General features: G+C 38.3%; 6 protein-coding genes across 6 annotated transcripts; 2 read left to right on the top strand and 4 right to left on the bottom strand.

Moving 5' to 3' along the window:
• Positions 1-319: 319 nt before the first annotated feature.
• Positions 320-2980, bottom strand: K444DRAFT_648616 (trichothecene efflux pump; the record flags this gene model as incomplete). Its single annotated transcript, XM_024885481.1, has 8 exons — positions 320-381; positions 726-1109; positions 1230-1494; positions 1550-1608; positions 1677-2060; positions 2137-2286; positions 2359-2604; positions 2677-2980. 8 exons carry the CDS (start codon positions 2978-2980, stop codon positions 320-322), a joined length of 1854 nt encoding a protein of 617 aa, XP_024726892.1.
• A 1027-nt stretch (positions 2981-4007) lies between these two features.
• On the bottom strand, positions 4008-6035 carry K444DRAFT_548181 (putative flavin-binding monooxygenase; the record flags this gene model as incomplete). Its single annotated transcript, XM_024876356.1, has 5 exons — positions 4008-5125; positions 5187-5505; positions 5581-5660; positions 5745-5864; positions 5945-6035. 5 exons carry the CDS (start codon positions 6033-6035, stop codon positions 4008-4010), a joined length of 1728 nt encoding a protein of 575 aa, XP_024726891.1.
• A 718-nt stretch (positions 6036-6753) lies between these two features.
• K444DRAFT_604420 (CoA-transferase family III) lies at positions 6754-8869 on the bottom strand. The gene is made up of 6 exons (XM_024878810.1): positions 8548-8869; positions 8361-8486; positions 8214-8305; positions 7447-8156; positions 7233-7394; positions 6754-7173 (listed from the first exon to the last, which is right to left on the bottom strand). The coding sequence occupies exons 1-6, from the start codon at positions 8835-8837 to the stop codon at positions 6814-6816; spliced, it is 1740 nt and encodes a 579-aa protein (XP_024726890.1). The 5' UTR covers positions 8838-8869; the 3' UTR covers positions 6754-6813.
• A 541-nt stretch (positions 8870-9410) lies between these two features.
• On the top strand, positions 9411-11585 carry K444DRAFT_548031 (DUF1446 domain-containing protein; the record flags this gene model as incomplete). The annotated part of the gene is made up of 6 exons (XM_024876343.1): positions 9411-9486; positions 9543-9617; positions 9670-9852; positions 9922-10543; positions 10595-10941; positions 10999-11585. The coding sequence occupies 6 exons, from the start codon at positions 9411-9413 to the stop codon at positions 11583-11585; spliced, it is 1890 nt and encodes a 629-aa protein (XP_024726889.1).
• A 685-nt stretch (positions 11586-12270) lies between these two features.
• Positions 12271-13095, top strand: K444DRAFT_604416 (NAD(P)-binding protein; the record flags this gene model as incomplete). The annotated part of the gene is made up of 1 exon (XM_024878809.1): positions 12271-13095. One exon carries the CDS (start codon positions 12271-12273, stop codon positions 13063-13065), a length of 795 nt encoding a protein of 264 aa, XP_024726888.1. The 3' UTR covers positions 13066-13095.
• A 275-nt stretch (positions 13096-13370) lies between these two features.
• K444DRAFT_670494 (beta-lactamase/transpeptidase-like protein) lies at positions 13371-15239 on the bottom strand. The gene is made up of 6 exons (XM_024887634.1): positions 14901-15239; positions 14579-14843; positions 14418-14526; positions 14279-14362; positions 13731-14222; positions 13371-13656 (listed from the first exon to the last, which is right to left on the bottom strand). The coding sequence occupies exons 1-6, from the start codon at positions 15121-15123 to the stop codon at positions 13528-13530; spliced, it is 1302 nt and encodes a 433-aa protein (XP_024726887.1). The 5' UTR covers positions 15124-15239; the 3' UTR covers positions 13371-13527.
• Between the last annotated feature and the right edge of the window lie 8889 nt (positions 15240-24128).

Here is a 24128-nt window from a genome sequence, read left to right as displayed (position 1 = left end):
CGCGTGTTTTCGCATATTTCACACATCTCACTCTCTAGGGACTAGCTCTATTTAAGATCTATTTAAGCGTTATCTAGAACATCCGTTTTTAAATATCAGAATTTATATTATTTGAACCCTTAATTATGTCCACTTGCTAAAGCAACTGATAGTCAATGAAACTGGAGTGGATGAACTTCATGGAGATGCTTTGACTTTGGTACTTGCAGTTGAATTTTGATACCTGCACATACAAGCTATTTTCCAATGAATGAACTTTTATTAATAAAAATATGATTCTGTCCATACCGTCTTTTCTTGTTGTCAAATTGTTCATATCCTATTCCTGCGTAACTTCGAATGCTGTTGTATCCATTTTATCCGGTTTCTTCTTGTTAGTTACTGACCACGTATTGTACAAATGGAGCTTAGTTTAAGGGTTGGAAATGACTAGAGATACCTTCAGTCTGATCACGGATTTCAACTTAGAACTTCAGACGCAAAAAAATGGATGTCCCAGCATGTGCCACTCTGCTATCCGACACTTCTCTCCATGATCCACCCCGGCCACTCATCAGCGGCTTGAATCGGGTGTGATTCTATCATCCCAATCAAATCCTAAATCTCTTTCGAGTCATCTCTAGGAACAAGCTCAACGGGCTCCCATGCACCACCAGAAACGCCAGCTCCAGCCTCTTTGCTCCCAGTTTTCTTCTCCAAATCAGAATCAATCGCCACGTTCTCACCATAGGCATAAACCTGCTTAGGCAAATGTCCTGTCATCAGAGGGTCATAATCCTTCAAAAACGCCGCTGCGATGATTGCCACGCTGCCAATGGCTAGTGCAGTATAATACACGTACTTGAAGGCGCTAGAGTAGGCTTCAACAAGGGCGCTTGAGACGGCGGCTTCGACCTCAAGCGTGAAGCCGGGAACGGCTGCAAATGCTGCGGTAGACTGGGCGGCGATGGCTCCAAAGAGGGCGGGTAAAGAGGCCTCTGGAAGACCAGCTGCCATTGCTGCAATAGGGACCTGTGAGGCTATGCCGGACTTTACTTTGGAGTTTAGGATCGCGGTGAAGACAGCTGTGAAGGTGGCGCCGGAGATGGAGCGGAGACTGGAGAGAATAGCTACGTTGGCGATTAGCATTTGGTTTGGCAAAGTTGTGAGGAATAGGAGGACTTAGAAGGGGCAACAAGTAGCGGAAAGCAGGAGGCACAGGGACGAGAGGAAGAGCGAAGAGAATATACCATAAACCATCCCAACATCCGCATCAGCAGCGTCGAGTTGCACAATGATGGTTGTGCCTGTTTCAAGCCATCCGATTGGGAGAGCAGTCAAGAACGAGAATGCGTTTGCTTGTTTCTTATCTCCTGGTCCAACTTGAGATAATGCAGCAGTGAAGATGACTGACAAGATAAGAAGGCCTAAAATCTGCCTTCGTACATGCTTGACGATATTGACAAGAGGGAAGAGAAGAACGATTCCACCCCAGATTCCCCAACCGATTGTGGTCTGTAAATAAATTTAATGGAATGGACCGTTGAGCGAGCGATCAAGGAATGCTTACGCTCATCCAAGCCTGAGATTGCCACTCAGAGGTTGAAGGACTATATACTAAGAACACCTCTGGTGTGGGTTTGTCAGTAAAAGAGGGGCGATGGAAATAAGATTTAGGAGTGAGAGTTGAGACTTACGTTGAGGCCATATGACACTCAGTGCAATATACATAGCACCTGCAGCCATGGACACGATGTTCAAGCATAAATATCCTCGGATGTCCTTGAACAGGGTTAAGTCGACCATTGGATTCGGACTAGATGTATAGGCCTCGTAGACGCCGAAAATAATGAGGGTTACTCCACCAGTGATGATCAAGCTCAGAATTTTGTCAGAGGTCCATGGCTGAGGATTTCCACCCCACGAAACTCCAAGCAAGAATAATGTGAGCCCGGAAATGAGAAAGAGAAGACCAAAATGATCTACGCGTTTGAATTCTTCTGCCTTTGATCGGTAGCCACCGTGGAGTTGAACAAATGAAGCCGGGTGGTACATGACGATCTGTATTACCCAGCCAGAACCTATGTATCCGAGTTGTTAGACAGAAGATCAAGACTGAAAAGTGCTATCGAGGATCTAAGCGACCCATGTACTCACCAACTATCATGATGTAAATATAATATATCCATCTCCAGCTACGCGTCTCGACAAGCGCTCTGCCTATGTAAGCTGCGAGCCCAGTGGAGGTCACCATAGGAATCAAAATCAACATAATGCCGATAAATTTATGTCGATGTGGAATAAGCTCTAGTCACAAGAGTCGGTAAGAGGATTCAGGACGTGGGATTAATCTTGAGACAGCGAACATGGGGAACCGACCTCCAGTAAACAATGACTGGGAAGAGTGTACACCTGAAGCCATACCAATGATAACGTTGGCACCAATCAGAGTATTCATCGTCTTTGCAGTACAAGCAACAATCCCGCCAATCACGGCCAGGGCTCCAGCAAAGAGCAGAAAGTATCGTCTTCCGAACTTGTCCGACAGACGCCCTGTGATCAAGAGACTGATTGCATTGCACATCGTCCAGACAATGACAAACAGGCTTGCGTTTTGACTAGGACCTGATCCTCTGTGTTAGTCTACCATGAAGAGCATGATATGACTCTGGGGAAGAAGGGCGGAAAGTATCATACCAATGTCGAGATTAATGTACGTGAGTACGGAGGCAGGGACAGCAAATCCAAAGTAGGATGAGACAACTGTCAGTGACATTGAGATCATTGTGCCAAGGAACCGAACGCTTCTGAAGTATCCGGGTGGAATATCGCTCTCCTCCTTTGCGAGGAGATGAGCATACTTGACATCTTCTTGATGCCCGGTATCATCGCGCTTTTGTGCAGGAGGGATGCGGGTAAGGTGGGTAATATGAGGTATATGAGGATGGTGAGTCGCTGGAGCATCTTGCAAAGTTTCTTTTTGAGCAATTTGGTCTGCCATGATAGATATATGAGGAATATGAAGATCGATTCTTTGAATGTCGTTGAAGTAGGGAAGTGCTTGCTCCTATCTCTAGTGCCTAAAGACTCTCACATTCTTGGGGCAGCTATGTTTGAGGTTATAGTGATGATCTCAAGAGGAGCTGCAACCTTTAGAAGGCTTGGGAAGCAATTGAGAAGCGGGGTTGTGACCCAAGCTCATCCAGATTCTGTCCATTTTTCCATATTTTCCCCAGATCCTGACTCACATAGACACCGACAGAACTTGTTCTCCCGTCGACCCGGTATTTTTCTGATCACCCCGCTTTTGTTTCCGCAAAACCGAGCTCACTGAGAAAGTGTAGCAGGCTCGTAGCACGCAAGCCTATCTACGACTAAGCATATCTGGATAAGCCTGTGACTAGGATTTGTAACGTGGATGCTGTGACAGGAAGAGTGGTTGACAAACCCATTCTTTAGTCAGCTTGATGTGGCGGATGGTTAAAGTTGCCGGAGCTGAGACTTGACGAACTCAATTGCCGATCGGAAGGAAGTATAGTTGGCGAGCTATGGGGTGCGAATGATAGGCAACTAGCTTTATGTGATATTGTCCCGATTCGAAAGCGTTGGAGCCGGAATACATTGGCTTCTGGATGCATAACCCTTAAAGGTTCCGGTTTCATTGCCCAACCATTTGTCGTTGATGGTTGCTGATTGATCAAGTCATCAAATGTAATAGCGTGAGGGTATGGTTCACAATTTGGAAGAGTATGAATAGAGAATACGATTCGAATCAAAGGGTGGTCACGATCGAGGTGACACCAAGTTGGGCATGGTAAAAGTAGAACCCTTGCCGCTGAAAATGCGACCATGAATGAAGCATTTCTAAGTTAACAAGGGCCAGAAAACTACCTTTTGATCCGAACCATTATATGATTATATGGTAGCAATGACATGTAGCTGCTGGATTGATTCCCGCAGTCTGAACGCCCAGTATTATGAGTGGAAACATCCGATCAGTCTATTACTATCATTTCCGCTCGCAACCCTTAAAAGAAATTGGTACGAGGGTTGTACTTCAAGACAATACCACTTGCAACAGCCAGCCCACTCAAAATAATGAAGGCCAATGTCCGGAAGCTAATTGATGTCTCCTCTACTACCCGTCCAATCTCAATCTTCCTTCCAGCTAGTCTCTTAGCTGCAGTTCCCTCAAGCTCAAAGTCGGACCAATCAATATTCGACAAGAGTTTCTGGTACTCTATCACTGTCCCGCTCCAGTTGTTCGTAATGAGCCCATCTTCAGTCTTGTACCAGCTGGTGCATCGAGGGTCTGCGAATGAAGAGGTCACCAACTCTTTCTGAAGTTTCTTATTCCAATTCTGGATTCTTGCAGCCTTGGGAGTGATGGACAACGTTTGGCCCTGTTGCCGTGCTTTGATTACCACCTCAATGAGGGTGACCATAAACCTTGCTTGAGCTTCAATCATCAGAATGATGGAGTTGTGACCCAGATTTGTATTCGGCCCATATGCCATGGCGAAGTTTGGGAGACTCTCAACGCTCACCCCGTACAAAGCGCGGGCGCCACTTTTCCAGATATCATCGGTGGATCTATTTTGCAGGCCATATACCTTCATGGGATACAGGAATTCTTTGGTTCGGAAGCCGGTCGCGTATACAATGAGATCAACATCGAGATAGTCTTCCGCTTCTCCTCTTCCATGGACAGATACATGGATTCCATCTCGTGTTAGCCTCCGGATGCGCCTTGTCTCTAATTTGACATTCGGAAGACGTAGAGCCTGGTAATAGTCATCACTGAGCAGAAGGCGTTTGCACCCAGGAGGATAGTTTGGAGTCAATTTCGACCATAAATCAGGCCGATCCGCCAGCTGGGTCTTCATGTATCCTTCGCACATCTTTGTAAGCTCGGCAGATTCGGCGGAGTGGCGTTGGATTATTGCTTGAAAATATGACTCTCGACCGTCCATGATATCCGCTCGCATTCTTCGAAGTAGAAAAGGAACGTTCCGGAGCATGCTCTTCTTAAGTTCAGAGACGTTTTGGTCCATCCTTGGCATAAGCCAATTAGGTGTCCGTTGGAAAACGGTCAGGTGTGATGCACACTTGGCTACTTCGGGGACAATCTGGATAGCGGTCGCACCTAAACCAAAGACTTAGAGACCTGGCACAACGTGGCGTTTCTCATCAAACTTTCAACTTACCATTCCCAATTATCGCAACGCGTTTCCCACGGAAATTATAGCTCCAATCCCATCGCGCAGAATGCATCGTCTTTCCCTGAAAGTCGGTAGAGCCTGGAAGGTCAGGAGAGTATGGCTCGTTGAGTTGACCAACGCCAGAAATCAGGAAGTCCGTTGTCAAAATGTAGGCCTTGCCAAATTCGGCCTCTTTACCTCCCGAGACTTTGACGGAAACCTTCCACTTCTTCGTCTCATTATCCCAATGTGCTTCATTGGCGGTAGTGCTGAATCTGACGTGTTGGTAAAGGCCGTACTTGGACGCAACAGCCTTCTGGTAATTCTGAGAGTTTGGAAGTTACATTAGCTGACTAAGGAACCATGAAATTTTATAGAAAGTCGAGCAAAGTTAACTTACCAAGATCTCTTCCTGCCCAGGATACAGCCTCGACCAATTCGGGTTCTGTTCGAAAGAGTAACAGTAGAGGTGGGATAAAACTTTAGACAAATGCGTGAGCTCATTCATTCATCCTAAACCTCCAATCCACAACCGTAGATTAATATTTAGAGGGGTTATCTTACTATCACAGCAGGCTCCGGGGTATTTGTTGTCTTTCCATGTTCCACCAAAGCCGTCACTCTTTTCGATGATGATGAAATGACGAATTCCTTTCTCAATCAACTTGATCGCAATGCACATTCCTGTATGAAGGGGGTTAAATGAAAATATTCTGTATCTGACAGATATCTTACGTTCTTCTTTCTTCCGCTGACCAACTTACCTGAAAAACCAGCCCCGATGATCACAGCATCTGATTCAGTGAAGTCATTGTTCCCAACTGTCTTTCGAGGCCAGTCTGCTGAACGCTCCATTCTTGATGCGGAAGAAGTGCTGCAAATTGTGAAAAGTTATGTGTGTGAGGTCTGCACAATCTATATAAAGCGATAACGGGATAAACGAGAGGAGAAGGAAGCAGCGCGGGCTTAGAAACGGAGGATATCGTAAGTATCGGCAAACAGAAAGAACAAAAAGAGCTAGACTACCCTCAGGTCATTGGAAAACCGTTTGATAAGATGAGACGATATGACAATTTGACGGTTATCAGCGTAACTCGCGTTGCTTGCCTAGACTGATGTGATTGAGATGCACCTGCATCGTGACAGCGGCATGGCAAGGCGGGGAATTGCCGGGCCCCTGAACATTAGGATGTAGTGCAGGGAAATGTGCAGCAGACAGATATTCATTACCAACTGTTCTGTTGGTCATCTCTCCGGAGAGCCGGAAACCGTAGCCTATGCCCCGCACGACCCCATTATCTCGGCTCAAACACACATTTTTGCCTAGGCACAGCTCCCACTTGAGTTTGGGGAAACGGGACATGCGGATGAATCATACCGCGGCTGGACGATAAACTTAGCTCACTCTAACTTTTCTTGCAACAAAGTCCTAATATGATTTGGCAGCCCATGACAATGCGCCTCTGGCTGGCACAGATCAATGATGTGCAAACCAATAGAGACGATCGTGTTCATGTTAGTTATTCATATTGTCATATTACTGACGGTTCTCAGAGGGATGAGACATATGAACCTGGCCGACTCTAGATTGGGTTTCCTGGGTTGCTACCAAATGGTACCAATATCCAACTGTCTACTGTACAATCTCTATCATGAGATCTTGAGGCCAGTATGGTTTGTCAACACCATTCGTCCTCGTGCCAACGTTGTACTTCAGATCTACTTCCCCGTCCACATATTGTAGAATGGGCTTGACAGTCTTGATCTTGTAACCAATGGAGTTACATTGCCTTTCTTCAAAGAACTCGGGTCGCAGCAACACTTCTGCGTGCTTGCCTACGATCAGTTTCATCAATGCCGGTATCGTGACTGGCATGCCGTGATAGTGGCGGAATACAGGTCTTCCATTTTTTGCCCAATTTTCTTGCCAGACCTCGGTGGGGTACGCGCCGCAAGAAGTTGCAAGCCATTGCGAGTAATAATTCAACGCGACCTGTATTAAAATCTCAGTTCACCGACCGCCATGGTATATTCTCTACACTTCGCACTTACATCAACGCAATATGACCCTCCTTTCTGAGCACGCCTCATCAAAGCATCCACTGCGGCGACAACTCCAATAATACCTGTACAGTAGTCACTGTTTGGAAAAACAGGCGTGACCGGCTCGTCATTTCCCATCGCCCGGCCAAATTCCATGGAAATTCCGCAACACTTCTCGAGAGTTAGTTCTAGCCGACAATCGCTAATGACTGAGAGCACTCACAGCATCACTTATCTGCTGCCAACCACTTCTTCCTGCCCAAGGTCCATTCCAACCGTAACAATTTTCTCTTACAACGATGATTCCACGCTCTCGCCCTTTGCAAAGGTCAATAATTCCGTCCACACCGAAACCGAATTTGTCCAGCACTCCAGGTCGGTACCCTTGAACGACGATATCGGCTTCGAGAATAAGTGCTCTCAATTTCTCTCGATCTTCTTTAGCTTTTAGGTCCAGGAGCGAATTCCACTTGCCCCAATTAAGGTCCAAATGCAAGTTTGAATAGTCGACGAGATTAGCAGATGTGATCCTCATAACACTAGCACCCATTTCTGCTAACCCTCTTGCCACAGCGGGTGCAGCGATGACCCTCGTCAGATCGACGACCTTTAGACCAGCCAGAGGTCGCTTCGGGGACGTTTGTGATATTGAAGGCCACCAACATGGCGTCTGGGCAAGATTTGGACACTCATCAATTTCATATAGGCCAACATGTGCATTTGCCTTCCCGTGTTCACTCTGAGAGTACTCTTCTGTAGTCCAACATATGGTTCCTGCCTGATGATATTTATCATTTTCAAGCTCATCCAGCTCGGCCGATGTCAATTGCGACACTGCTTGCATGAAAGGTTCATATGCCTCCGCCAAAGTCTGCACCTCTCTTTGAAGAGGGAGCGCAAAACTTTCAATGGTTGGATCGGGGTTCATGCTGCCTGTAGGAGTTCAAGTGAGCAATTTTTCGCTTGATCAGAGTCCGTGACTTTAAATACCATGAATATGATAAAACCGGCCGTCTTTTGTCTGATATATATTTGTTGCTGCAATACGATGTGGCTTCTTATGAGCGTCTCCCTTGTCCCAACTGGAGAATTGGTTAGCTTCAGGTTGACAGCTTGCGCAAGAATCAGAAGGCATACCTTGGGAAGATCTTCTCAAAGGCCTCGAGACCTCCAGGCTTAAAATGCGATGCAGGTGTGAGGTGTAGTCCATCTGGATCAATATCGAAAAATAATGTAGACATGAAAAATAGCTGAGCATGATCTCTGTTTACCGGTCAGTTAGCGAACAAGAGCTGTTATCCCCCATCGTACTGAGGAAACCTACGTGTTTATAATGACTCGACATGGCTTGACATTGTATTTTCTTAGAAGGAGAACGTTGAGCATAGTAGCTTCGAGAGCTTTCAACGCTGAGACACTCTCGGCAAAGCGCCAGTTTATTGGGAGGCATGGCTTTAAAGAGCCTTCGAAAGAGATTTTCGCACTGCACTGGGCTGCTTCGCCGGGAAGGTCTTTGGCAACAAGCGGATTATGTAGCAAACCTCTGAGAAACACTTCTCGAGCCTGCTCCGGCGTGGAATACTCTGGTGGTGGATTTGTTGTGTTGGTCGTCATGATGTTGCTGGGGTCTTCGAAGCTTATTGCGATGTTTTGGAGGTTGATGACTTGATTTCTCAGCTCACGCGGGGTAAGCACTCTATATATACATCCAGTATGTAAACTACCGTGTACCAGGGTACACCAAGTTCCAACAAGGCTCAGCACTGGCAGGTAGAGAACCCCCCCGATATATGGACGTTAAAGCTTATCCAATTCGAAGATCTATGGATGCCTTTTAGAAATTGCAGCACCGATTTTGCTGCATAATTGATGTGCACCATTTGCATTGGAAAGGAGTCGACATAACTGCATGCCGAGGCGATTGTGGGGAAAGCAACAGCAAAGTGTGACAAACCATGTAATTAGTCACTCGTGGAGTTCCGATTTCTTGTCACCAATATGGGAACAAGGCAATGATTAGGCTAATTTCGCTTGCTGTGAGTGGCTCGCGGGAAGATCCAAACGCAGGGTGTTATTAAAAATAAAGTCCATGGAAGGTGTTATGGCACTCGACGTGCAGCCAACCTGAGAAGACCTTTTTCCGTGTTTTGTAGGAGCTTACCACCGTTAGAGCCAACAAACAGCACGATGGAGGACTACTCTACTCGATTCCAGCGTCGCGCGGCCCGGTCTGTTAGGATTGCCAATTGTTCTGGTGCGCGTGGTAGGTTATTGATTGAGTCGGCGCATATACAATCAATCCATTAACGGGCTCCATAGGTGACCCAGGCTATCAAATGCGCCGCCAGGTCGAGCTTGGAGACGTTGACTTCATCACTGGAGATTATCTTGCTGGTAAGTGTGGTTTTTCAGAATGGAAGAAATCAGACATGTTGAACATAGGTAGAAATGAACATTGCAGAGAATGCAGAGGCGTACCGAAGCGGCAAACATCCTGGGTACGAACCCTTTGCTCTTGAGGGAATCAAGGGAAGCCTACATTGTGTTGCGCAGAAAAACGTCAAGATTATAATCAATGGCGGATCACTCAACCCTAAGGGGCTTGCTGAAGAGTGTGTGAAGCTGGTGAGTTAGCTGTCCGCCGTCCAGAAATGTAACTATGAACGGGAAACTGACCTTACGATGATTACGGAACAAGGACTGGGGCTCAAAGTAGCGTATGTCGCAGGCGATGACCTCTATGAGCCAGTCAAGGAAGAAATTGAAACCAAAGTCACGGCACCTGCTCACCTAGACTCCGAAAATCCAAACGTAAATTTGGTGCCTTTGGCACAGACATTCCTTGACGATGTATCGCAAAAATACATAGTGTCAGCCAATGCATATCTAGGAGCTAGAGCCATAGTGAAAGGTTTAGAGCATGGGGCAGATATTGTGATCTGTGGCCGAGTTTCTGACGCATCACTTGTTGTTGGTGCTGCATGGTATTGGCATTCGTGGAGCGACACCGACTATGACCGACTGGCACAGTGTTTGATTGCTGGTCACTTGATCGAGTGCTCTGCGTATGTCACTGGCGCCAATTACGCTGCATTCTATGAGGAAAAGATGGAGAGCTTGATTGATTTGGGATTTCCCATCGTGGAGGTTGCCATTGACGGAACACTTATAGTTTGCAAACATGAGAAAACTAACGGTTTGGTCACGGTAGATACAGTTAAGTGTCAATTTCTTTACGAACTGCAGGGAAATATCTACCTCAACAGTGACGTTGCTGCAATTCTCGGCGAGGTGAAGATTGAACAAGCGGGAAACAACAGGTAAATTTCAAGCTCCCATATCGTCACAATAGCTCACTCAAGCCTTCATAGGGTCAAAGTTACCGGCATTCGTGGCCAGCCCCCTCCACCTACAACCAAACTGGCCATCTTTTATCGAGGTGGGTACCAGTCGCAGGTTTTGGTGAACGCATGCGGCTTTGCCACAGAGCAAAAATGGCAGCTGTATGAGGCACAGATTCGGTTCGGGCTGGAGAAAAGAGGCCTTCTGAAAGCTTTCGAAGTCCTTGAGTTTCAGATTATTGGGATCAGAGAGCCTGATCCATCGACTCAGTTGAGTAGCACGACTTATTGCCGTCTGTTTGCGCAAGCTGAGTCGCAAGACACCATAATTGGGTTGCTCAAGACGGTCGGAGAGTTCGGCATGCAGCATTTTTCAGGTTCGTAGATTCCTTGACTCGGCTCTTATGTGTATACTGAGAACCGGCATCTATGAGTAGGCTTTCACCTCTCGTTGGATCTAAGGACGGCACTACCGCTACCTTATGTCGCCTTCTACCCGGCAATATTTCCTCAAGATCATCTGGATGAGTCGATCGTGTTCCTCTCGGCAGATGGTCAGATTGAGTGCTCGACAAATGCCGGCCATCCACCGCGGTACGAGACAGTCCTACCTCGGGAGAACTACGAGTCTACTTCGCCAGTAGAATTGCGCATGTTCGGACCAACCAAAAAGGCACGCCTGGGGGATATTGCTCTTGCACGCTCAGGTGATAAGGGATCTAATATCAATATCGGTCTGTTTGTACGAGAAGAGGGAGCTTGGCCATGGTTTCGGAGCTTTCTTACTACTGGTCGGATGAAGCAGCTCATGGCAAAAGATTGGAGCGACGAGTTCTTCATCGAAAGAGTCGAATTTCCGCATATTTGGGCTGTGCACTTCGTGATTTATGGATGTCTGGGACGAGGAGTAAGCAGTTCAAGTCGTTTGGATTCGCTGGGGAAGGGATTTGCAGATTTTATTCGTGATCGTGTCGTTGATGTTCCGCAGGTGTTGATGCATAATTGCAGGTCTGGGCCATAAATTGAAGTTGAGAAGAGAGATGACATAGGGTGGGTTTCTAGATGATATCTGAGTATGATCTTGAAGTTGCCTCAATTCCCGCGAAATAGCTATTTATAGCTGGATTTCGTACTTCCATTCTGAATCGAGGTCTTTCGAAATTTCACCAGGGCCGATATTCAGGGTTGTGCCACGTCATCTGCTGAAAGTTATTCCATCACCACCAGCAGCTGAAATATCATAACATCAATTTCACCCCACGACGAAATGTCAAGAAAGAAGCAGGCTGCTGCGACGTCCTGCCGCCACTCTATGCGTCCTTCGACGGAAGTCTCCCGCATCGCGAGTGAGACAATGGCTTTACCCAGGATCACATGCAGATATTGCGTTCCGACATCATATATGAAGTACTATGCACTTGTTGTGCTCACAACTATGAACCCCCACTCTTCTGACTACTGATCTAGTGACTAAGTAGCACTCTCTTTACTAAATGACCTCTAATCACTAATCTAATGTGACTCATTGAGTGCCTGCACTGAGAAGGCAAGTAGGTTACGAATCCTAGATTATCTTTGCAATGGATTCACCTCGTTGCAAAATCTGCCAGCAATCCTCAGATTAACACGAGTCACCCTGTCGCACCTATACTCCAGAAGACCAACATCGCCACCAAAGTTCGGTATTCGAGCGTCAAACATTCGTGATGTCGACCTCATTTTTTGCCCAGAAGCATTACATCGTCACCGGAGGCGGTTCTGGGATTGGACTTGCACTGGTCTTGAAACTCGCAGTTGCATCTGCCATAGTCCACGCTATTGACCTGAAGGCCTCTGCGCCCCCCGAGTTCGAAGCCTTGTTCGAGACGGTTCATTATCATGGCTCAATTGATGTCAGCTCTCGCAGCAGCGTGACTGAGCTCTACAAAGCCATCACCGCCATCTCGCCTCGCATTGATGGCATCGTCAACAGTGCGGGCATCTGCCCGGGTGGCGATGGATACATTCAAAGCGATGAGACTTTCCAACGTACTATGGCTGTCAATGTGATAGGGACATGGAACATAACGACCGCTTTTCTTGAGATGGTGAACAAGGAGTCTCCCGATGTTGGTCGGTCAGGGACCCCTCCTTCGGGAACGCGTGCCAGCATCGTCAACATTGGATCCAGCGCCTCACTGTGCGCTTGGCCTACGCTAACGGCATACACGGCAAGTAAGCATGCAGTATTGGGTCTCACCCGTTCATGGTCTCTCGATTGGGCGCACAAGGGTATTCGAGTCAACCTTGTTGCTCCTGGAGGGACTGACACACCACTTGCGCGAGCGCAACTGTCTGACCTAGAAGGTAGGGGGGAGGCATTGACAGCCGGATTGGCGATGATTCCTTTGGGCAGATTGGGTCGGCCTGAGGAGCAGGCAGATACGATCATGTTCTTGCTGGGTGACGGTTCATCGTACATTACTGGCCAGGTCATTCCCGTTAATGGAGGCTTTCCTTAGATTAGGAATTCTCTGTGTTTTGCTGCGGGCAGTTATTGAAAGATTTGCAGTTGAGCTCGTCTCTCCTATTCATCATTTCGACATCAGATCATATATTGTCGGTTTTAATCACATCCATATCACTTCATAAATAATAAAAGTCTCGACCCATTTGAGCTTAACAGTTACGTTGAGTGTATTTATTCAAATATGAGATTATGGCCATGGGATGCATTGGTTTGAGCCAATTGCTACATAACCGAGTCCAAGGCAAGTCTCAAATTGAATCTGAACGTTATGGGAATGCCTGGCCAGCGGTTTAATTTGCTCGCATAAGATAAATTACTGGTGATCACTGTCAACTACGGATATAGTGGGTACTACAATTCATTTGCAGCTTCCCGTATTGATATTTCCTAGCCACCATGTGTATTTTGCCCCTCGCCCACTATATCCCATTCCCCTGCCAGAGAACTCAGTGCTTCACTTTGGCCCAAAAATCTGATAAACGGCTTCTTCGAAACGAACATTAAATTCGCCAGCGATTGTGTCACCAACTGGCATGAGCTGCAAAAACGTCGTTGCAGCGATACCCGTCTTTCGGTCAACCCACTATCTCTTCGATTAGCAACACAGATATGATCTATAACACAACGCAAATTCGAAAGGTTGGTGGAGAAACTCACCCAAATGAGATTTGGCATTCCTGACCACTGCAGGACACCAGGTGGTCGACGACCAGGAAAGTCCGTGTGATTAATCAACCCAGCCAGCCCATGATCTATCTTCTGATCCACAGGTATCGAGGGACCAAGAGCCGGCTTATAAGGGCCTTGAACCATCTCCATGAGTGCACCGGGATTCAAACATTGCGGAGTAAAGATCTCGTCGACCGATTTCTGGCTCAAGATTGGTCCTCCACCATCGAGGAGCGCACCTAGCAGCTTCACATAGTCGTTCGGAGTGCTCCAGACGCCATGGTCGGCCGTCTCAGTAGGAGCCTCAATAGGTACGGGAAGTGGTTCGAGCTTGAGCTCGCCAACTTCGTTGCGGAGGTACGGAAGAACGATGCTATCCCTGAATTTTGTAGGATGATATGTCGATTTTATCATACCTAAAGGATTCCAGATATTGGTTTTGTAGAACTCCTCAAGGGTAGTTTTACTGAGTCGAGCCACCTTTTTAGGCCACTTTTTAGCATTCTGGATGTAAGAGGGGAACTGTTTTGCCCTACCAATTCTCCAGCCCAGTCGATACCTGCCCCATATAACCAACTGGTGCCAGGCTCGAAGGCTAATGGGCAAATCTTCATGGATTTCTATCACCAGTAAGCCATTCTACCTTATTTCTTTTGTTGGACAGGCAGAACCAACTTGTGTAGAGTCCAGTGTCGTGAAAGCCAGCCCTGTTTTCTGCGCCCATGTGAAGATGGAAAAGGGCATGGCATCATAACCTACGCCACTTTGATGAGACAGCAGAAGCCTAGCTGCAAGTCAACACCTGACTCATACGTACTCCGTTCACGAGGCCTTACCTCAAAGTAATCTTGTTTTGTCTCGGCTTCGTGGTCGGAATGCCATCGGCATCTTCTCCTCCATCCAGAACTTCCAAGGCTGCTAGATCAGGAAGAATCTCTGCAACATCGTCATCCAATCCAATAAGGCCTCTCTCAACTGTTATCAGAGACGCCACCGTGCACATCAATTTCGATTGCGATGCTAGCCAGAACACCGAGTCGGCTGTGACACTCTCGCCTTCCTTATGACCTACACCACTTGCATGCTGCCACAAAATCTTTCCTGTGCGGAGTCAGTCACTCTACGTACCTTTTCAGGCGCTGGAAATTCATCAAATACCGCCTGGAGCAATGACGGTGCCAACAATTGTAGGCGCCACATAAGTCGAGGTACCTGGAGTGGTGCTCTCATCGATAAATTTGGTGAGTGCTTCCATGTTATTCGTCGCTGTCTTTCTTGCTCGGCCACTAATTGCTGAATTTGAATAGAATATTTTGATATGATTCTTCAATAATTTTGAAACACTGATACCAGCAGTATTGAAGTGAGAGAATAGATGCATGGAATGCCTTGGAATCTGCAGAGAATGGAGCGTTTTTGGTTTATTGGTTTAAAGGCTTGTTCGGAGAATTCTCTTCTCTATCGGGCTCCGGTACTATGGTGCAAAGGCGTTTCGGCATCTTTTGGTATGACTAAAGAAGTTTGTAGACGTGGCCGACGTTCTGTAAGCTCCCCTCCCACTGATCAGATGAGATGTTGCATGGATTCGATGACCAATTCTTCTTATAGTAAGAGTGTTGAAATTAGGGGCCTGAGGCCCCTAATAGGCTTAGTAAGCCCTGGAACCGAACGCCATGGGGCTGTGCACTAGCTTAATACCCTGTATAGCTGTAATCGGTTCAGCTGGCATAGGGATTTAGTACATGTGACTTAGGGGGTTCAGGGCTATATATACGGGCTACTTACTACTATAGAACAGCAGTCAAATGCCTGAAAAGCGGGCACGTAAGCGAGGCGGTTTTGAAAAACACACATTAGCGAGAAGCTCCCTTACCAAAATCATATAGTTAATAACTCGATATCAAATAACGGGCGAATAGCTATAAGTTAGGTACCGAAATAATCGCATATTACCAGGTTTTTAAAAGGTTATAGCTATATATTACGTATTAGTTATATAGCAGATTAATTACGATTTCATAGCAAGAGTATATATATTAAGAGCCAAAAAAGCGTAATATATATAATATTGGTAATAACTCAATAAATAACGGGCAAATAGCTATAAGTTAGGTACCAAAATAATTATATATTACCAGGTTTTTAAAAGATTATAGCTATATATTACATATTAGTTATATAGTAGATTAATTGCGATTTTATAGTAAGAGTATATATATTAAGAGCCAAAAAAGCATAATATATATAATATTGGTAATAACTTAATAAATAACAGGCGAATAGCTATAAGTTAGGTACCGAAATAATTACATATTACTAGGTTTTTAAAAAGTTATAGCTATATATTATATATTAGTTATATAGTAAATTAATTATAATTTTATAGTAAGAATATATATATTAAGAGCCAAAAAAGCATAATATATATAATATATATATCTTAATAAAACTAATATTATATTATTAATAACTTTCTTTATATTAGTTTAAGGCCCTAAAAGGCTACAAATTAAGTACTAAATTAATTATATATATTATAATAAAAAGTATATATTTTAGGATTTAATATATTATAATATATATAATAAATTTATTACCAAGAGTTTGGAACTTACTTAGAAGTTAAGGCTAAAGGCGCTTCCTAAATCTAAACTTCTTTTACTCTTAGTATAATTAATAATAATTTTTTTAGATATTACTTCTAAATAAGCTAATTCTTTAATAGCCTTTTACTCCCGAATTCTTAGCAAATTATTACCGGATTTTAATCTTTTATTTCTAAATCTAATTCTCTAAAAATACCTTACCTAAAGAAAAGTAAAAAAGAAAAGAAAGAAACAAGATATAAAAGTAATATAACTAGATAAGTATACTAGTAGGAAAAGTATTAACAAGTTCTAGATCCTAATTTAATAAATTATTATTTACTTACTTATATTTCCTTAAGCTTCTTTTATTTGCTATAGATTTAATAACTAATATATGCCTTTTCCTAGCTTCTTTAAATACTATTTAGTAATCTTCTCCTTAATAATCTCCTTTTTAATAACTTTCTCCTTAATAACCTCCTCCTTCTTTATAACCTCCTTTCTTAGATATACTAATCTCTTTAACTCTAATTATATAATAGCCTAACTCTTTATATATATTACTTTTTTACTATATTCAAGAATATTCAAATACTATAAGTACTTTAAATATAGAGCTACTCGGCTTCTAAATATTATTAATTTGACCTCGAAATATATAAGAATTATTAACTAGATATTAAAGATCTATATCCGATTCTATAAAACTTTTATTATAGAGTATAGGCCTGCCTTATATAATATAAGAGCCTGCTATTTATAAATCTACTAGAATTTGAGGGCAAAGTACTAAGTTATTACTAACTAAATAAGAAATTACTATTCGCTTATTTACAAGAATCCGAGAACAAAATATTGAATAATAATTACCTAATAGTAAATATTATAGAGAAACCTAAGAGATCCCTAGTAAGACCTAAAAGACTCCTTATTTGAGTCCAAGTATTATAAGTATTATCTTATCTTATAACTCTTCCGAAAATATAATAACTTTCTAACTAATTACTACTGAATTAATAATTATATTCCCGTAAATCTATTATAAATACGAATCTTCTAGACATTTATAACCGAGAAATAAAGAGCAGATATATATATATTCTATAAAGCCTGCTATATAAATAAGCTATAAATTTGGTAAAGCCTATAAGATTAGGTATTTATAATATATAAGTAATAAGGAATTAGAACTTATTAGTTAATCTTAAGGGAGTTAATAATCTATTCTCTAAATACTAACTATTTACTAGAATACTAATCTGGAACCTCTAAATTTATAAGACCGGAATAGGGATCTCTTACCAAATTATAATCTCTTACTATATAATATAACCCTAGATAATAGTAATTATAGTATTAATAATTTTAATAATAGTTTCCCAGAATATAATAGTAAAATAAAGCCTAATAGCCAGGAGCTATATAGCAAATCGCAGGCGAATATTTCCTTTTTCATAAATAGTAACTAGCCTAGTCTCGGGTATTTCCTGGACTAACTACTTCCAGGTAATAATAATAATAATAGTAATAATCCCGACTTTATTCCCGAAAAGACCCCTAATATACCTTATTTAGATAATAATAATAGTATTAATAAGAATAATAATAATACTAAGAATAACTAAATTATTAATAATAAGGATACTAAGACTAAGGATAAGGGTAAGAGTAATAATAAGAACGAGGCGAAATTAGAAGCTTAATTATAAGCCGAGATTACTAGACCTAATAGGCTACTAATTAACTATATTTCGGAGCTAGCTTATTATCTATTTAATTTCTAAGAATATATAAATAAGTAATATACCAAATCTAATAATAAATAAGATCTCTTTTATTTTACTAAATAATATATTATACTTCTATAATACTGTAATTTCCTTTCGAATTATAGTCTTAGTAAATAAAATAATAAACTATTATATCTAGAGCAAATAATAAACTAGTAAGAATATATAATAATTAGGGATATTAACTAGTAAGCTATATTTACTAGTCTTATTATAAATAATAATAATAACTATTTATCTAATAGCCAGGTTATAGATAATAATAATAATGATTTAGATAATAGTACCCTTTATAAGCTTAACTTTAATATATTATAAGTGAATTATAACGAAAACAATACTAAACTAGTAACTAATATTTCAGACTATTACCCGTATTTATATATACTTTGCTCTTAGATAAACTACTATAAAGATTTAAGATAATATAATATTAATAGCTTTTATAGGTATACTAATTGCCTTTCTTTTACCTAATAAGAAATTCAAGTTAACTTATATTCTTGTTTTTAATAAAATATCTTTACTTTTATATATTTATATATAAATATTACTAATTCTATAACAAATTCTGACTAGCCCAAGGTCCAGAAAATAGCCTTTTATAAAGTGCCTTATTATTACTTTAGTTATATAATTAGTTATAAGGATATTTGTATTTATATTTTCTTTCTTTCTATATAAAACCCTATAAAAAAGACTATATTTCCTAGATATAGTAGTAGTATCCCATTTTTTATTTTCTAATATTAGTTTAATAAGATTCTTTTACTAGCTATATTCTATAACGTTTTACTAATAAGTTACTAGTATATCTCTTTTAATTAGGAATATACTAAACTTAAAGCCGAGATATACTAATAAGAGAATATTAGTTCTATATATAATAATAATATTCAAGCTAAAGTAATGCTTTTTTATTATATGATTTAAGGTTATATATTATAAGTAATTTAGTATAATATTATTCGGTAACTTCCCCTTTATAGTAATAAGCTATATTATAATACTTATATTTACTTTTTAAATAAGAATACTAAACTTAACTTTAAGGCTAATACTTTATTAGAAATATGAAATGCTTTTATTTCTATACTATTTCTAGTTCTTAACTTTTCGAAACTAGATTAGTCCCGAATTTATACTAATTTAATAAAAGAAACTATCTTAACCTAATTTATATTACTTAAGTAATTACTTAATACTAATAGATATATCCCGACTATATATTTTCTTTATATCTATTATCTTAAGGCCTTTACTAAATGGGCTAACTTAGGCAAGTATAGAAAGTCTATAAAGCCTATTTTTTATATAATTACTATATTCCGAGATATTACTAATATAATACTAGTAATCTTCTAATATTACTATAAGTATTATTAAGGCTAGATATACTTATAGATATATAATAGCTTTAAGGAAATATATAATATAGCAAATTATAAGCCTTTAACTAGTAAGTTCTTAAAGGAACTAGCCCGGGATCCAAATATTAATAAGATAATTCGGGTATATAGTAAGGGTATTATAAAGACTTTTAAAAAAATATAAAATATCTATTTTATAAGGCATTTTTGCCTATTCCATATACTTATATTTATTATATATTATTTCTTTAGTATTTATAAAGAGTATTATTTTTCTTTTACTTTTATTAATAAATTAAAAATTTACTTAGAAGAAGCTAATAATTAGGACTCGAATTACTAGCTAACTACTACTAATTACCGACTTTTTTAGAAGTTGCTAATTAAATATTAGATTAATTTTACTTCTCTAAATATTCTCAAATATTTAATAGCCTTTAAGTAAATATCTATTATAAATCTAGTACTTAGTATACCTTATAAATAATATAAAGTTTTAATTATACTTCTTATAATACTGCCTTTTACTTTTAATATAGGACTAGTCTTTATAAGTCCAAAATTATTTTAATATCTCTAGAAAATAATATTTCAATATTCGAGAAAGGCTCTTTTCGGAATAGGTATCCAAGAAGGTATTTCTACTTATAAATATAATTAGTACCTTAACCAAATTAATTAGGATTACTTAGCTTTTTATAACTAATTCTCTAATGAAATTATATATACTAGTAATATAATCCGGGACAAATATTACAAGAATTAGAAAGAGGTTATTATATCTAAGGAAGGCCTAATATATATCGAGGTAGTAGATTACTAGCTAGAGCTTTATAAAAATAACCCTTAATACTTATAATATATTTAGTTATATTTTCTTATTATAATTATATAAACTTATTAGATAAATATATTCTTTATTATTAAGGATATAATTAAACCAGAGTTTAAAGAAAAAGCAAATAAAAAAGAAATCACGTTTTATTAGGTATCTTTTCGGGAGTATTTTATTAATAATTAGAAGTAGTCTATTTCAATAATAGATATATAACGGACTAAGACTAAATATATTTAAGATTTTCTAAAGTATATATAGGGCTTTAGGGAAATGAACTATAAAGGCTAGAAAGATCGGGTATTTCATATCCTAAGCTTTTATACCTATTAGATTATAGAATATTATATTAGTAGAATTAAATAGTAAAAGTTTTATATACTAATTAGTAAATACTTTATAGTAACTTACTAGCTATTCTCTTGCCTAATTATAACCAAGTTCATTTAGTATAATAGTAATTATATATTTCTTTGAATATAAGTTTATTACTATTATCTGGCCTAATTATAAATAAGACAAGATATAGTCCTTAATATTAATTTCTTATTACTAACTATAATTAACTTCCCCTTATAATATTAGCCTGCCTATAATTAGCTATTAAAGCATTTTATATCCCAAACTAATACTTTTATAATAGAGTAATATTATAAGTAGTAATAATTTAAAATAGACTTTAGGAAAGAGAATAGTTATAAGTATAACGAGAAATAGGATATTTTTAATTACGAGCCTCTTAATAGTAATAATAAGGCCCTTCCCGAATTATTAAGGAAATACTAGTATATACTAGACTAGAAGTTTATAATACTAGGAGATATAGAATACTATATACTATCTCAGATATCTATAGAATATATAGCTATTCTTGCCCTATTTAATACTGATTTGGCAGTGATTTCGGTAACTCTAGATCTCTTATATCAGGTATAGTAGTAAGTTAAGTATCTAGATAAAATCTAATAATTTAATAAAGAAATATTAGTAATTTACTAGTATTTCAAGGCCGTTTTACTTACTAAATACTTTATAGAATCTAATATTTAGTATTATATTTTATATTAATTTATTTTATTTATTATAGTAATAAAGTATAAACTTAATATAATTTATTAATTCTTTATTTAATTATTAAAGTGGCTTTAAAAGAGCCTGCTTATATATTTATAGTAATATATATAAACTAGTTATCCTTTTAGTAAACCCCGCTTAGTAGTATATTACTAGTCCTTAGTAGCCTATTTACTAGTAAATATATATCTTTTATTTTATATAAAGTTCCCTAATAAAAATAAAGCTTCTAATTTATATCTTTATAATAAACTAAGAATATAATACAAGCTAATATCCGACTATAAACTATAACTAATAAAACCCTATAATACTAATATATATATATATATACCCTAATTTATTAATACTATTACTCTTTCCTTTTTTCTTAAATATTTTTCGGAATAAGTTCTTCTAGTTCTAATTTCTTATCTAATATACTCTTACTATTAATTCGCTATTAATTATTTAGGGAGTCCCGGTAGCTTACGGATATATTTCTTATATTCTAGTATATTTTTCTAAACCTTTTCTTTTATAATATTATTACTATATATTATATAATTTATTAACTAATAATTAATTACTTCTAGGCCTTTTTAATACCGAATTATTATATTATTATTATTAAATAAACTATCTTTAATTACTATATATCTTCTAATATTATAAGTTTATAATACAAGTTTACTAATATATTAGTAGCTAATAGTAAATATATTATAGAATCTCTTAAGATATCTTTCTCTTTCTTTTATATCTTATTATTACTATACTATATAGTCTTACCCCGTCTATATAGAATACTAGTATTAGGGATCTCGAGGAAATAATATACGTAATATATAAGGCTTATAGGATAGTATATACCTAATTAGAAGTTACTTACTCTTTTCCTCCTTCTTTATTACTACCAGCTAGTTCCCTTTCTATTCCTTTATTACTACTTACTAGTCTACTTTCTGCTCCTAGGTTGCCGCCTGCTAGTTCTCTTTCTGCTCCTGGGTCGCCGCCTACTAGTCCTCTTTCTGCTCCTGGTTTGCCGCCTACTAGTCCGCTTTCTGCTCCTAGTTTACCGCCTATTAATCTATAATCTATTCCCGGTTTACTATATTATATTCTATAATCCCCGGCTACTTATAGATTATTATAATAGTATAAATTATTATAAGGCACCAAAATATTAGTACTATTAACCCAGCTCCTATTACCTGCTACGGGTACGGTACTTATTTGGCCAGTCCCCTATATATCTATTAAAAACAAGGTATATACTTATAATTTAATAGTAATTTATAAGCAATTTACTAATATACTTATAGCTCTTTAGCTAGAGCTAAATTAATAGTAATCTTATTAATAATAGTAGCTTGCTAAAGAAATATTTATATATATTATATCTAATATTTATATGAATATTCAAGAAGAATTTTATAGTTAGCCAGGGAAGCCATACCTATAATAAGCTATTTATATAAGTCTACCTTTAGTAATACCATATATTATCTTACTAATTACTATTAACTAGTTATCTTATCTCTCTTATCTATAATAAAGATAATATATAATATAGTTATTATATTAGCCAGGATAATAAATAAAAGTATATTAATATATACTATTCGCTTTTCTTATTATTTATAAGAACTAATAAATAGTATTTATTTATTATTTCCTTATTACTAAACTATTTACTAATAATTAGCTAGCTACTAGCTATACTTTAGAAGAATACCTATAAGCTACTTAAGCTTTTACCCGACTATAACTATATCCTTAGTATGAATTATTAAAGGCAGGCTCAAGAGCTATCCGATCTCGACCTAATAAAAGTAATATTTATAGTTAAGATATCTAACTATCTTTATTATTACTAGCTCGGTAGTAATATATATACTAATTATTTCTATATATAAACCAAATTAGTAACTAATTATTTATTTAGACCCTTAAAGAATAATATACTCTAAAGTATAAATACCTTTCTCAAAATACTTCTCCCCTAATAAAAAGGCTCAGGGCTCCTATAAGTTCCTCGAGTAATATATGAGAATTAATTAGTTAAGTACTAGAAGTAATTAAGTTAATTAGTTATATTATAGAGAACGAGTTAGTATAGAAGATTAATTAGCTAGAAGAGTATAATATCCCTATTATTTATCTATTTATTTGTAATTAACTAATCAAATATTAGATTATTAGAGATATCTTATAAGAGATAATATTAGATATATAAAGCCCTTACGGGCTTAATTATAGCTTATAATACGGCAGTAGAATAGTCTATAAAGGAAAGTAGCCTTTCTAGTTCAAATAACTTAATTATAATATTCAGGTTTTCGGCTAGTAAGGCCAGAGAGAATTCCGGCTTAGTATCTAGAAATAAGGAGTTTTCTAATATAGAAACAATTATTACTAATAAACCCTTGGACTAATTATTATTAATTTGCCTTCTTTTCGGCTATATATAGCTACTAACTCGTAATAGGCTTTTTTTTAATATTTAATTTTATTTTATAATTATTTAGTTATTAGAAATATTATATAAATATATTATATATAAGCTTTATTTAAATAAGTCTTATTTCTTAGAATATAGTTTTAATAATAATTTAATATTTTTTTATTTAAATAAATATTTTATAATAATATTATAAATAATAAATTAATTTAAATATAATTTATTATATTTTATATATTTTTATTATATTTTTTTAAAAAGAAAGTTTTATTAAATTTATAATTAT

The sequence above is a fragment of the Hyaloscypha bicolor genome, assembly GCF_002865645.1.
Source record: "Hyaloscypha bicolor E unplaced genomic scaffold K444scaffold_184, whole genome shotgun sequence".
NCBI lineage: Eukaryota > Fungi > Ascomycota > Leotiomycetes > Helotiales > Hyaloscyphaceae > Hyaloscypha > Hyaloscypha bicolor.
Note: the sequence above shows the minus strand (reverse complement) of the source record. Positions and strands in the feature narration are given on the sequence as shown.